General features: G+C 44.6%; 4 protein-coding genes, 1 long non-coding RNA gene and 1 other non-coding gene across 8 annotated transcripts; 2 read left to right on the top strand and 4 right to left on the bottom strand.

Moving 5' to 3' along the window:
- Nucleotides 1-558: 558 nt before the first annotated feature.
- Nucleotides 559-3,578, bottom strand: LOC135623599 (universal stress protein PHOS32-like). 2 transcript variants are annotated; one of them, XM_065126745.1, is made up of 3 exons: nt 2,682-3,578; nt 1,085-1,125; nt 559-827 (listed from the first exon to the last, which is right to left on the bottom strand). In XM_065126745.1, exons 1-2 carry the CDS (start codon nt 3,466-3,468, stop codon nt 1,118-1,120), a joined length of 795 nt encoding a protein of 264 aa, XP_064982817.1. In that variant the 5' UTR covers nt 3,469-3,578; the 3' UTR covers nt 559-827; nt 1,085-1,117. The 2 variants fall into 2 exon arrangements, with proteins under 2 accessions (XP_064982817.1, XP_064982819.1); XM_065126747.1 differs by lacking the exon at nt 559-827 and adding an exon at nt 853-958.
- Nucleotides 3,579-5,938: 2,360 nt separating this feature from the next.
- Nucleotides 5,939-6,020, top strand: TRNAS-AGA (transfer RNA serine (anticodon AGA)). Its single transcript has one exon. It is a non-coding gene; the product is annotated as a tRNA-Ser (tRNA).
- A 995-nt stretch (nt 6,021-7,015) lies between these two features.
- LOC135622077 (uncharacterized) lies at nt 7,016-8,046 on the bottom strand. The gene is made up of 3 exons (XM_065123714.1): nt 7,474-8,046; nt 7,293-7,385; nt 7,016-7,252 (listed from the first exon to the last, which is right to left on the bottom strand). The coding sequence occupies exons 1-3, from the start codon at nt 8,044-8,046 to the stop codon at nt 7,016-7,018; spliced, it is 903 nt and encodes a 300-aa protein (XP_064979786.1).
- Nucleotides 8,047-9,801: 1,755 nt separating this feature from the next.
- Nucleotides 9,802-11,007, bottom strand: LOC103998995 (F-box protein At3g56470-like). The gene has a single exon (XM_009420622.2). It carries the CDS (start codon nt 11,005-11,007, stop codon nt 9,802-9,804), a length of 1,206 nt encoding a protein of 401 aa, XP_009418897.2.
- A 459-nt stretch (nt 11,008-11,466) lies between these two features.
- LOC135585171 (cyclin-D6-1-like) lies at nt 11,467-13,173 on the bottom strand. 2 transcript variants are annotated; one of them, XM_065123549.1, is made up of 6 exons: nt 12,759-13,173; nt 12,598-12,684; nt 12,399-12,494; nt 12,117-12,318; nt 11,902-12,032; nt 11,467-11,815 (listed from the first exon to the last, which is right to left on the bottom strand). In XM_065123549.1, exons 1-6 carry the CDS (start codon nt 12,921-12,923, stop codon nt 11,594-11,596), a joined length of 903 nt encoding a protein of 300 aa, XP_064979621.1. In that variant the 5' UTR covers nt 12,924-13,173; the 3' UTR covers nt 11,467-11,593. The 2 variants fall into 2 exon arrangements, with proteins under 2 accessions (XP_064979621.1, XP_064979622.1); XM_065123550.1 differs by having other exon boundaries at nt 12,598-12,678.
- On the top strand, nt 11,869-12,560 carry LOC135623944 (uncharacterized). The gene is made up of 2 exons (XR_010491569.1): nt 11,869-12,008; nt 12,136-12,560. It is a non-coding gene; the product is annotated as an uncharacterized LOC135623944 (long non-coding RNA).
- Nucleotides 13,174-13,366: the final 193 nt, after the last annotated feature.

Here is a 13,366-nt window from a genome sequence, read left to right as displayed (position 1 = left end):
ATCTCAATCCTTGTCTTGTTAGCAAATTAGGAAATCTCTCTCTCTCTCTCTCTCTCTCTCTCTCTCTCTCTCTCTCTCTCTCTTTTATTTTTTGGGAATGTGAGTTTGCCTTGGAACTTTGTTCTATAATCAAAGATAACCTCAATGTGTACTTTCAATTTTTTGAGGATTGGGGCAATGGGTCATGGCTGATATAGCTCTATAATTCCTCCACAAAAATAGAAATGAGATCATGCACTTCTTCCCCCCATATTCTATTGCAACTGTGGAATCTGTACAGTGATGTCTTTGCATTAGGGATAGAGACCAAAGTCTTGAAGATCTCATCATATGCTTAACAGGTCAGTGTTATCAAGCATTCCTACTGATGGACTGGTGGGACTGATCCACCCAAATTTGTAATCTGCCTAATAGTTCTTAATGATGAAATAGATCCCAAGAAGTCATCCTACAACATCATAAAGGAAAAAACCTACTACATTGGAACATACTACTTAACTTTGTGCTATTCATCTTATCAGTCCACAGTTTGACAATTGTAGCCACAAAACAAAGTCATGATCTAACTACCATTTATTTTCTGAAAACACCATAACAACATGCAGATCATACAGGCATCCCCAAAAGGAGGACAATATCCCAACAACATCAACTTTTTTTTACTTTTTACAGATAAGTCAAATGAACATCTACTTTGACCAAGGAACTCAAGGATGCTCAGAATCTACCAGCTTACAAGGCAGTTGACAAGTGCAACAAAGAACAGCATTTGGTTCAAGTGCTGGAGTCACCCTCCATCTCAGTTCCATGCCTCCGTCCGACACGGCCTAACAAATGGCATAGTGATAGCACATGAGACGGACAAAAAGCAAATTGAGTGTCGTTAAATGTAGCAAGCACATAAAAGGCTATGTATCATCGCAGTGAGACCGGTGCACCCAAAGAAATAACATATGGCCTGTGTGACAGAACCAAAATAGTGATTGTTTCTTCAAAATTAGAAAGATGAGCTCAAAACACTAGATAATACATGCTAAAAGTGAAAGTGCACAAACTTATTAAATACAACGAAATAATCCCAAACCTGGATTCAAGATGACCCGAGAGCAAATACTTGTCAAGTGTCTGCAAGTAAAAAAAATATTTCAACTTTTAAATATTTTGGTTATAATGGTTGGACAACGTTAATAATGCCGATTAACGTGAAAGAGAGATGAAATATTGACAGGCCTTTCATGTTTCATTATCCAAAAGGAAAGAAAGTCGATTCATAGTAAATGCACTAACTCGGTAAGAAAATTATGTTCGAGAATGACCAATTGTGCAACGAAAAGAATAAGTTCTGACCTAATATGTTGCAACTTATCCAATTAAAGGTAGACACTCTAAAATCAACTAAAATAAAAGGACAATAGGATATACAACAAATATAATATCAAAAATATGTAGATTTAAAATGCTAAAACGCCATAACAACAAACAATCTACACTGCAAGATGTCAGTGAGTGAAAATAATGTTGAAAGGCCACCAAGATTGGAAAATACCATGATAAACTGCTTAAATTAAAGACAATAGTGCAGATCATGGTCGCCATGCAACAATTGCTCATAAATCATGGCTGACCTACAGTTATCTGCACAAGATCAAATATGTCACTTATCACCAATTCTGTCTCCCAACTATACAATTATTCATCGTAAGAATCAGAGTCACAGCAAAGCACAACCCATCCCCTAAAAGTGCACCATATAACGGGTATAGTGTGGCAACAGATCACTAAGCTTCAATATTAATTTACATAGAAACCTGTACAATTTTAGACCTCTTGCCAACTATTTAAAACTTTAAGAGATGTAACTAAGAAGAAGCAAACATAACATGTTTACTCTGTTAAAATATGTCTTAAATGATCTTTTGGAGCTCAAGAACTTCCAAGCAATAAAATCCACAACTATAAAGGTGAAGCCCTTTGAATAAAGTGGGTTCAATGGATTTCAATGTCTCAATTTGACGGTGTAGCTAGAATCCATCGGTGACAAGTTATTTCAGAAGTTTTTTAGTGCACTCTTTTAGTCCTAAGGCAGCACTGCTACGTTAGGGCACTTTTCAAAGTTCAAACTATTGCATCGTCAAATGGCATCAAACAGGACCTTGGAGCAAGTTACTAAAGGTAGATGCTGTTCAATAATAAAGATCAGAAGTGAAAGAGAGCAGTAAATGAAAACTGAAGTTAACCTGGAAAGAGGCATCTGATTTAATAAAACAATTATTTCCCAGAAAAATTCGCATACAAGTCAGATTATGCAGCCTTGAACTATTTGTTTCTGGGCTAACTATTATTTTTTGGCCCTAAAGGACTCCCGAAACCGATCAAGATACCACAATGAACAGACTTGTATCTAGACTCCGGGAATGCACATCAAACACCATGCTCTCATGTAGCAAATAACATGTCCCAATTTCCAACATCTGATCTTCTGGAAAGCATCACATTCATATAGCAAATATCATGTCATATGATTTTCTATCTCTAGCCTTCAGAGATACAAGTCAAAGTTCAAGTTCATAAAACAGATATCAATTCATCATTTTTAATCATTTATCTACTCTTCTAACATGCACAATATCGATCACATTCATATGGGAAAAGGGTAATAGTTCTACGGAGTAAGAGTTGACCTTTATGCTCCATGTAGGCATCATGGTACTCATCTTCTTCAGGGACAGGGTGAAGCTCTCCGCCCTCTGCCGACCCCTTTGCCATCGACGGGCAAGCGCCCTTTGCAACAACACCAGCATCAGCTCCAGCTGCGGCCCCCTCGTCGCGGACGACCACCACGGGGCACACGCAGTGGTGGACGCAGTAGTCGCTGACGCTGCCGAGCCTCCCTTTGCCAGTCCTCCTCGAGGCCCCGAAGCCCCTGCTGCCCATGATCACGGCGCTGAGACTGAGCCGCTCCACCTCCAGGCAGAGCCGCTCCTTCATGTCGTGGTCCTTGACGATGTGGATCTTGAAAGGGATCTGAGCCTCCACAAGCGGCCGCGCAAGGTCCTGCGCCTTGGTGGCGGTGAAAGCGTCGAAATCCTCCTCCAGCTTCTGCTGCGACACGTCCGAGCCGGCGCCCTCCTCCGCAGCCTCTTCGGAGACGGAGAGGTCGACGGAACCCCAGTCAGCGCCGTAGAGGACGGACGTGGGGCGGACGTGGAGGAGTATGACGGCGTCCCCGGGACGAAGGTAGTTCTGGACGGCCCACTTCACGGCGTAGGCGCTCTCGTCGCTGAGGTCGACAGCGATGGCGATCCGGCGGTGGGAGCCGAAGGAAGGGTTCGCGGCGGCAGCGGAGGAAAAGAAGAAGTTCGGGGAGGACGGCTGGATCCCATCCTGCGCGGCCGCGGCCGCCGCCACACGGGCCAGTGGCGGAGCGGCCTGGCTGTCTGACTCCGGCGTGGTCTGTTTAGGGATCATTCCGGCGAGAAGCTACGATTTTTATGGTTTGTAGACCTTTTGCGGGACAAAGATCAGTCCTTTGGCGTCTGAGATAGAGAGAGAGAGAGAGAGGAGCCGCTAAGGTTGGATTCGATGGGGGAATATAATGGCCGGCGAATATCCTCTTTTTTAATAACGTAAATGCCCTTATATTTATTATTTTCCTTGATGATTTTTAGAAAAATATATAAATTACAAATATGATAAGATTATTTATGTACGAATTGTTGGAAAAAAAATATATCTTTTTTAAAGTTTTTTTCCTACTTTTAAAATTATTTATTTTTTATAAAAAAAATAAATAATTAAGATAATATTTCTTATATTAAAAAAATATATTTTTCCTAAACCTATATGCTATAGCGGTAGGTTTAGTTGATTGGATTGTTTTTTTATATTATATATATAATAAATATTTACATAATTATATCAAACATTTTTCAATGCTTTAATTATATCAAATATTTTTGGATGCTTTAATATATTAGTTGCATTGAACACTATGAATATATATATAATTTTTTTTTTATTCCGAATGAATGTATCACATGTAAAGAAGAGGATCTTATCGTATCCGATAATTTATATATATATTTATTATAAATAGAGTACTTTAGTTATGGTAGACATTTTAAGTTTTTTATGCTCAATGGATACATCATTCGTCGATAAGATATATTAATTATATTATATGCTTTAGATATTTTTTTGGGATGGATGCATCACGATTTGATCACATCGAACACTTCCAAATTTTTTTGCTTTGGATGGACACTATCACATCTAAAGAAGAGGATACTCTTAGTGAATGCATCTTAATGGACACATCTCATTATTACATTAGGCATATCATATTTATTTTTTATTCTTAGTCGATGCATCACGCACAGAAAAATGATGCTTTGATTGTATTTGTGCTTTAGATGGTTTTGTATTTTCGACATATACATCATAAAGGAAAGAGGAAGCTTTGGTCGTGTCAAGTGCTCTGGATATTTATTTTTTTCTTGAGCAAGCACATCATCATTTGTAAAAGAAACGATCTTATGTCAGGTGACATGATGCAATTAGATCTTACATATATTTGTGTTATTTGTTTTAATACAAGTGATTAAGTGATACTGTGACAAGAAATTCTATATGTAAAAAGGAAAGAATTTTTCATATACAGTCAGATTCTAATCTGGCTGTTGATCCATCCCCGACCGAACAATTTATGGGCCAAAACAGATTAGAATATGACAATTTATGAAATAATTTCTTTCTTTCACTTAATCACTTGTATTAAAACTAATACAAGTGAAATGTATTAATAATAACCTATATATCAATCAATAATAACCAATTAAAAGTTACCTGAATCGATTTGATGCATTAGATACATGTTAGCATGTCATCTGTGCTTTATCATTAGCACATTAATATAGAAAGAAAAGACCATATGACTATGGTGTCATATCGAGTGAACAAGATCAGTTAATATTGTTACTATTACTGCTGCTGTTGTATATAGGAATACGGGTCGTGTCCTTTCCCTCTTTTATCTATGTTAAAAGAGGGGACCAACTACACATTTATGCTTCTACCTAATGGATGCCTTTTGATGCCATGCTTATATTTATTTTTTTTATCTCGAATGCTACAGAATTTATAGTTATTTGGATGTTAGAATTTACAGGTCGGTAGTCAGTATAATTCTTTTACATCCTATACTAACCATGCCATCATAATTGGGATTGACACTCTTGGGAAAGAAGACCTATTGTTCCATATTTCAAAAGCTCTAAGCATAAAGAATTCATGCTTCCCTCCCTCAGAAATCATTAGGAAGTCTAAAAAACAGACTTTTGATGAATGCAAAAGTCCTATAAAAGTAAAGATGATAATTGGAAAGATAAGCAATGCGTTAACGGTACAAAAAGGCAAAAGTCTCTATACGTAAATCATGATGCATTGATTACAGAAGCCAATGATGTATAGCAACCTATGAATCAAACTAATTTGTTAGTAGAATTATAGCCAACGAATGATATTTCTTCTTCCTTAGCTTCAAACATAATTGTTCTAATCTTTTTTCTAGTAATTTGTTTGAGTAATTTTAAGTGTGATTATAAATTATAATTAACCTCTCAGTCGCATGCCCGACATGAGTTAGTAATTCTCTTTATTTCTGTGAACTTTGCACAACTTTTTTTATCACTGAATAACTCATTCAACTTTGCAATTCTCATCTTTTATCAAACGTCTCGCTTACCTTGAGTACCATTAATCTTTGTGCGTTATGCGTTCTTTCAAATTTAGTTGTCCTCGTGATGTCTCTTATACGAAGGATTAATCATTCCTTTGAATGTCAATCTCGATTGTTCATTCATTTTTCTTATATTTTCAAAGGCTATTACTAGGATGTGATATTTTCTATAAGTACGAAGAACAAAGTGATTAAAGTGAAGTGGTCGTGCCGGAGCGGTTATCGGGCATGATTAGAAATCATGTGGGCTTTGCCCGCGCAGGTTCGAATCCTGCCGATCACGACCTTTGTTTCTTTTAAATTTTCAATGTTTTCTGTCACTGTTATTATGCTATCTACACGAGCAACGGTTCATAGAAACGCATATTAGTTATTTTTTATTGCGCCTATTACCAAATAAGCTCTTCTCCTCTACACAGACATCTACACAACGAACGAAGATAGTGTGGCGAGTTATGTTATTGTGTGTTTCGCTTTTCATCAAATAAGCTGCTGAACCCACAACGAACGACCTGTCCCACCCTGCAACCACTTACACACTCGATGAAGTACTGCCTCTCTCTCTCTCTCATATACATAACATGCAAATGATCCCTAACCTTTCTTTCTGGTTCTGTCATGCAATATTATCCCGAAATCCCACGCTTCTTTTATATTTCTTCGTTTTCTTGGGTCGTACACTTCCTCTTAGCGCCGTAACAGGCGAGCCCAGAGAATGCCACCATCGGTAGCATATAATGACCAAGATATCAGTGATATCGGAAACATGCATTAATGGCCCACGGACTCGTACTAAGAGCGTTACCATACAGCCTCTCCTATAAGAGACCGCAAAGTGGTAAGGCTCTGCGCCGGCTCTTTCTCCTCTCTCAGACTCACAGCCCTTCCCTTTTCACGGAAACCATCACCTGCCCCTTCCACTGGAAGTTAAGTGCAAGAAACCCAAACTACTTTAATTTATTGTCGACTCCCTTCTATTACTGCACCCTTCTTCTTTATAGAATGTAGACTTCCCATATCGAGCCAAACCCAGTGCGACGTGCATCGCCTATCATGTCAACCTGTGTTCTTGATTCTATTGCTACAACCGTGACAACTTCTTGCAAGAAGATTGAGCTCAGCAAGAAGCACATAATGAGACATAATACAATGCTTAGCATGCCACATCAGCTACCAAAAAACTAACTAGCTACTTGCTCAACAAAAGTAACATGAACGTCTTCCAATGATTCTAACGAACAGTAATTAAAAGGAAAAGAAGAGTCACACTTGCTTTGATTATATGGAAAGCTTGAGCGAGAGATCGAGGAGAGTAGAAGAAGCTGCAGCGGCGGAGGAAGAGGAAGCGTCACCAGCCGTGCGATCAGCGAGCTCGGGGGAACCGTCGCCGTTGGATACGCTTACGCTGCTCGGCGGGAAGAACTCGAACTCCTTGATCACCTCCCTCTCCTTCTCGCCCGCCGGCTTTCCCTGAAGTCCAAAGAGAAGGCATCCAATCAAAATGGAGGAGAAGGATGCGAGGAGGATTGGGGGTGAAGGGGACTGGGATCACCAGATCGACCGCCATGGCGGCAGCGAGGTCCATCTCGAAGTAATCCGCACCGGTGGCCAGGTTGTCAGATAGTTTGTTGCCGAAGAGGCGCTTCTTCTGAAGGGTAGTTTCATCAAAGAGAGCGGAGTCAGTGGAAGAAACTAGAGAGTGGCGGAAACCCTAATGGAGGATTTCCGGGGCTTACTCTGGCGCAGAACTCGCACGGGTCGGAGAGGCATTGCGGATTTTGGCTTGAAGGGGGCTCTGGAAACGGACTCCCGACGTGGAATCTGGCGTCCCCGGCCGTCGCCTTCCGGTACCGATCCAGCCCGTGATGATCGTCCAGCACGGACCGGGCGACGGTTCCGGCAGCCGCTCCGCCGTAAGCTACCGGCCCATGGACAATCTGGCGGTAACGGGTGAGGTATCCGTCGAGGGGCTGCCCGGCCGAGTAGACGATGGGGGCGCCATACACAGCCCCGGCGACGGGGGTGAGTTGGTGAAGGTGGAGCGGAAGAATGCCGTCGCGAGCGGGTTCGAGCTCCGTCATCTTCTTCCAGCGCTCCTGGAGGCGGAGCCTCTCGAGCTGGGCGACGCCGAGGCCCCTCTGAGGCGGGCGCTTCGGCGCTGCCGCCTTGGCCCCCGCTCCGCCCTTCCGACCCTTGGCCTTCCCCGCCGGAGCTTCCCCAGAGGAAGTGTTGGTCTCCGCGGCGCTGCCTTCTCCGCTTTCGTCGGCCTTGTGCCGCGCTGAGGACCAGAGGAAGAAGGACGTCGCCATTGTTGCACCTAAAGGCGAGCAGGAGATGTGTGTGTATGTAAGAGGGGGAGAGAGGGAGAGAGAGGAAGTGCGTGTGAGGAGTAGGTGGGGTATATATTTATGGGACGAAGGGGTAGAGATGGATCCAAAAACAAGATCAACAAAATGTGTCTACCGTGATAGCATAGAGGTAGCATAATAACAACCGAGTTCGAGGAAGGGTCGGTGGTCCCAACAGACTGGCCGACACGTGGCGCAAGGTGATTCCGGTGGCGAGGGGCCTCATGTCCCCAGGCACCAACGTGTGGGACCCTGCTCTCACATTCTCCTTGCCTGTTTGACGTGGGTAGGATTTCGGGGGCTACGAGTGGCCGTTCACTGTGAGTGGAAGTAACAGACGGTGGTTTGGGTGTAGGGTCGATCTCATAGGGGAGGCGAGCGGGGCAGATCGCGTAGGGCCAGTAGTAGGGTCATGGAGGAAAGGTGGGTTGGGGTGAGCCCGACTCAGCGTAGTAGTAGATCAGTTAATGGGAGAAGGACCTGCTGTCGTGGACGGGAAGATCAATCAATTTATTCTTTTTTGTTTTGCTGCGGACACGTTGCGATGATGAAGTGTCTCTGATCGGGTTTTGGACACCCATTGGAATAATAGGATTAGATTCGCGCCCTAGTCTAAGAGATCCCCGGACCCACTGTAGTCATAGTGCGAGCCAATGAAATGTCACCACGATGGTGGTCCCACAGGTGTCCTTGGAAGAGCGAGAGGCGGCGGCTGCCCAACGACACGAGTCAAGTAAGAGGCATTATTATTATTATTAGTATTTGGCAGGTAATTAAGGATGGATAGTGATATATGATTAGGATTCGGGACAGACACGCAGAGAGAGAGAGAGAGAGAGAGAGAGAGTGTGTGACACAGACTGCGGCCTACAGTTTACTGGGGTGGAGCAGCGGGAGGCAGCCTTTCGGTTCGCGACATTGTGCGGACTGTCGCCGTCGCCGGAAGACGCAGTGCCGCCGAATCTTGATATACCCAAACTAGCCTTCCTAGTGTGAGCTTGTCACCTGCGTCCCAACTCCACAATCATTAATTAGTAGGCGGATCAAACACGACGCCCTAATCCACGCTAAGAACGCAGGTTCCCGTCCTAACAGCGTTTGAAGCTTTTCTTGAGCGTTGATTGGGCAGGATCGTAAATAAAACATAGAATCCAGCATGGTTGTCGGCTGCGAACTGTGACTTATGATTTTGATCTGCCACTTGTTCGATAAAAGTCCCCAAAGAAACATGCTGGAAGAGGACCATATACATAGGAGAGAGAGAGAGAGAGAGAGGGAGAAAAGCAGGTCGGCTACGCTAGTAGTGCTGAAAGAAGAAGGGGGGACGCATGGCTTTTGAGAGTTCAGCAAAAACAGCAACGCAGGCAGGGAAACAGTAGCAGCAGATTGACCGTATCCCAACGGAGATCCGCCACCAAACATACACAATAATGTTTCAGGAATATAGTAAGGCTGCAGGACGAGGACGAGTCAGTCCATAACTCATGCTGTGGCCCTTATCAGATTTTTCCCTCACCTGCTACCCCCCCTTCCATTCTCATCAAATCATACTGCATCAATCGTTCACCTTGGCAAATCCAAGGACGACAGAATAGGTAAAACAAACAAGAAGAGAGAGAGAGAGAGAGAGAGGAAAAGAATTCTAACTTTTGAAGACACCCAAACTAAAATAGTGCCTCACATATACTGGTAATCAATTAACCAGCTTAAAAAAGCTTATATGATGACCCGACCAGATATGTAACCTAACATGATGCAGACTGACATGACGATGATGGTGAGGAGCAATGGGCGAGAACGCGAGAAGCCATTGGTTGGAGTCACTTCCATCAAACTCGATCGGTCCTCCAAATCGGGAGTGAACCAGGAGAGTAGATCACCTGCCACATCCAACCCCGCGACTTGAAACGAACGTCCAGTTTGCATGCAATACCCCTTCAAGTTATCTTCAACGCGCTTTCGATAATAGATACACTCCGGCTTTATCGACTCTGAATTTGATGATGATTTGGTCATGGATACTGACAACCCCTCCGAGAATCCACCGATGAAGAAGGTGCGACCGCCCAAGCTATTCACCTCCACCACACGGTGACGTAGTCCCTCCTTCACCTTGAAAACCTTCAACTGTTGCAGCTCTGAGCGCAGCTTCGTAGTATAGAACACGATGAAGACATCGTCGTTTGACCCCACCAGCCTACCCTTGCGTGAGCGACGACGACGCTCGTCCTCCCAAACCAAAGATGGAATTGGGATGATCGACGACACCACAGGATGGGGTTTGAACATGTAGACCACGATTTCTGCCGAGTCGGTCAGAATATACAGCCTTCCATGGTGAAACAAAATGTCCATGGGATCATCTACGTCCAATTCCCCGTACGTGAGCTGCCAAACTCTGTACACGGTCACGCATCTGTATGAGTACACCAAATTATAACCCATCGTCGCAAGGAGAAACCCTGTTGTGAGTGGAGACGCCGATATGACGCCCTTGACGACATGGTTGACGCATGGACCAAAGTGGACCATAACTCTGGTGATTGGATTTAGAAGACTAGCCCGATAACCGGCGAAGATTTCCGCAGTAGTGCGTAAGAACAGTAACCAGCCCTTGGATGACCCGCAACACCACTGTGTTTGGAGCTCCTTTGGGATCTCTAAGCCTAAGCTTCGTCGTCCGGCAAAGGCAGTGCAGAGACCCCATCTTCGAGGATGGGGTAGGCCGGGGTAGACCAACAACCACGGAGGAGGAGACGGAGCATGGAGGAAACCAACAGCTGCCTGCCAAGATTTGCATACAGCGGCGACACGGATCCGATCGACTACGGTGAGGCGCTTCAGGATCTTCTCCATCTCATCTATCGGAAGTTGAGACCAGCAGCTCTCTTCTTCTCCTACGCCTGTTGGTGGTGGAGCCATGTCTTCGTTACCCTTTCCCCACAATGTATATATCCTATCAAATATGCAGGTAGCACCCACAAGGGGAGATTGCACCTCTATTTATAAGCTACACCATTGATTCAATCCTAGCAGGACTTGAAGTCCTAACTGGTTGAGGATCCACCCATCACACACATCTAGATAGAACTCCTAGTTCATCTAAACTAGAAGTATCAGGCGCAAAAGATGAACAAACATAAGTTTCCTTTAGATTCGCACCGTCGTCGATCTCGACCGTTGGTGGTGCGTCTAACCATGTACGTGACGCAAAACGGCCCGTTCATGCATGCACGCAATATGTATATATACACGTGAAGACAAAGCTCGACCGCATTGACACGTCGGCAACGTAAGATTTTTTGAATTATTTATATTATTCTAGAAAATCTACGTATAAATTATTTATATTAGGAAAACAACAGCTTTTTTATGTTTCTCTCAAATATATCGATCTAACACCGACTCAAAAAGATCTGTGCGTCCTTCTTCAATTCACGGCATCGACTCCACAAAAGAATTCGCTCAAAAACAATCATTATTTGTTTCCTTTTTGGAGGAGGCCTCGTTACTTGTCTATTTGTCCGTCGTGGTAGGCGATCCGGCGCTGCGTGAGCTCGCGGTCGTCCGATGCGGATCCGATGGTGAAAGGCTCGATCACCGAGCTCGAGCAGAGGCGGCCGAGGACGGTCGGCGGCGTGTTGGAACTCGACACCAGCGCCATCGCTGCCGAACCACCGCAGCCGTCCGTCGCGATTCCCATAGCGCTGCTGCATTCCCGCAGCTCCTCCTTGTTTTCATTTAATTATTTACCGATGATAAGATCCAAACAAGAATAACAAAAAAAAAAAGAGGATTATTTGTGGCAGGGATTACTTCGTTTACGAATTCGCAGGAGGCGAGGGCGGAACGGAAGGCTGGAAATTGGACGGGGAAGAACTCGAAGGCGGCGGAGAGGAGAGCGGAGGCGGCCACCACTGAAGGTTTGAACTCCAGCACCTTCATCTCTGCATGATTTCCCGGTGAAAACTTGATGATGGATCCAGGAAAATTCGTTTTTTAAGTTTAATTTGATCGATTGATTGGGTTACCGTTTTGGGTTTTGAGAAGGATCTCGGTCGCGTGGGCTTGGAGTGCTTGGAGGAGAGGGGGTTGGGCGGGTGAGAAGAAGGAAGTGAAGAACCGGAGAAAGGAGAAGGGGGTGATCGATCGCATCCGCCAATCCAGTGCTTCGAGCACCAGAAGCTCCATTCTCCGGATCGTTTGGGCGTCGAACACAAAATCTTCCTCTCTCTGCAAATTCGATCCAAATGAAACAGTGAAATCGATCCATGTGACCTCGATTTTTTTGAGAAAGAGGAACCTCTGTTTACCAGGAAATCCGCTAGAGGTTTGCAGGTTTTCTTCATCTTGGACGCGAGGGATAGGCAGGAGATGGAGAGGAGACGAACGATCCACGGCTTCTCTATCTGCAACAGGAGATCGCTGCTTCTGTATTAGATCGACAATCTGGAATTAACCGATTCGATTGGTCATCTTCTTCAACTACTACTCATTTACAGTGACTGATACCGGGATTTCGCGCTTGGAAAGGTACCGATCAATGTAGTTGATTCCAAGGCAAGCGACGAAGGGGTCCAGATTGCAATCGAACTGCGCCTGCCCACGAAAACATCACCGCCATGGAAAAGATCGGATCTTTCGTTAGTCTGAGCGTCGAGGTATAGCATTACCTGAAGGACCAGAGAGACGGCGTTTCGCCGGGCGGAGGGATCAATAGCGCCGACGGTAGAGATGATGTGGTCGGCCTCGGCGGCGAAGAGCGCCGAGATGGAGCCCCACCGAGGTTGCTGCTCGTCGTCAGAGATCGACATCTGGTTCTCGAGATCGAACTCCATTCCTGCTCCTTAAGTCGTCGTCTCTGCTACCCTGTCGATCTCAAAGGGAGAAGTGAAAGGTAAAGATGAAACCTTTAGAACGAGAGACGACTGAAGCGAGCTTTATAGGTGAAACCACCACGACAGAAAGAGAAAGAGAAGGTGAGAGAATGAACGGATAGACTTCTCCTTCACGCTTCTACCAATGCTACAACAGAACAGGTGTGAGAAAGATCCTCTGTTGCGCTGTCTCTCCAAGTTCTCCTGTCGATAGGTGCTTCCTACTACTATTATGCCTGATTTCCCTCTTTCGTTATATGGGGATTAGAGAGAGAGAGAGAGAGGAGGAGGAGGCTTTGCCATTGCCATAAGCATCTTTCCTTGGATTAAAGTTTCAGAAGAACCAAGAGAGAGAGAGAGAGAGAGAGAAGGTGGTGGCAGGGGAGAGGAACCAGCGAGAGCTG

The sequence above is a fragment of the Musa acuminata genome, chromosome BXJ2-9, assembly GCF_036884655.1.
Source record: "Musa acuminata AAA Group cultivar baxijiao chromosome BXJ2-9, Cavendish_Baxijiao_AAA, whole genome shotgun sequence".
Taxonomy (NCBI): Eukaryota; Viridiplantae; Streptophyta; class Magnoliopsida; order Zingiberales; family Musaceae; genus Musa; species Musa acuminata.
This window is presented reverse-complemented; position numbering and strand designations above follow the sequence as displayed.

Coding starts and splice junctions, on each gene's coding strand:
- LOC135623599 (XM_065126745.1), bottom strand. CDS start 3,468: ATGATCCCTAAACAGACCACGCCGGAGTCAGACAGCCAGGCCGCTCCG.
- LOC135622077 (XM_065123714.1), bottom strand. CDS start 8,046: ATGGCGACGTCCTTCTTCCTCTGGTCCTCAGCGCGGCACAAGGCCGAC. Junction 7,386..7,473: donor CGTGCGAGTTCTGCGCCAGA/GTAAGCCCCGGA, acceptor ACTACCCTTCAG/AAGAAGCGCCTCTTCGGCAA. Junction 7,253..7,292: donor CTGCCGCCATGGCGGTCGAT/CTGGTGATCCCA, acceptor ATCCTCCTCGCA/TCCTTCTCCTCCATTTTGAT.
- LOC103998995 (XM_009420622.2), bottom strand. CDS start 11,007: ATGGCTCCACCACCAACAGGCGTAGGAGAAGAAGAGAGCTGCTGGTCT.
- LOC135585171 (XM_065123549.1), bottom strand. CDS start 12,923: ATGGAGTTCGATCTCGAGAACCAGATGTCGATCTCTGACGACGAGCAG. Junction 12,685..12,758: donor CCGTCTCTCTGGTCCTTCAG/GTAATGCTATAC, acceptor TTTCGTGGGCAG/GCGCAGTTCGATTGCAATCT. Junction 12,495..12,597: donor TTTCCAAGCGCGAAATCCCG/GTATCAGTCACT, acceptor CTCCTGTTGCAG/ATAGAGAAGCCGTGGATCGT.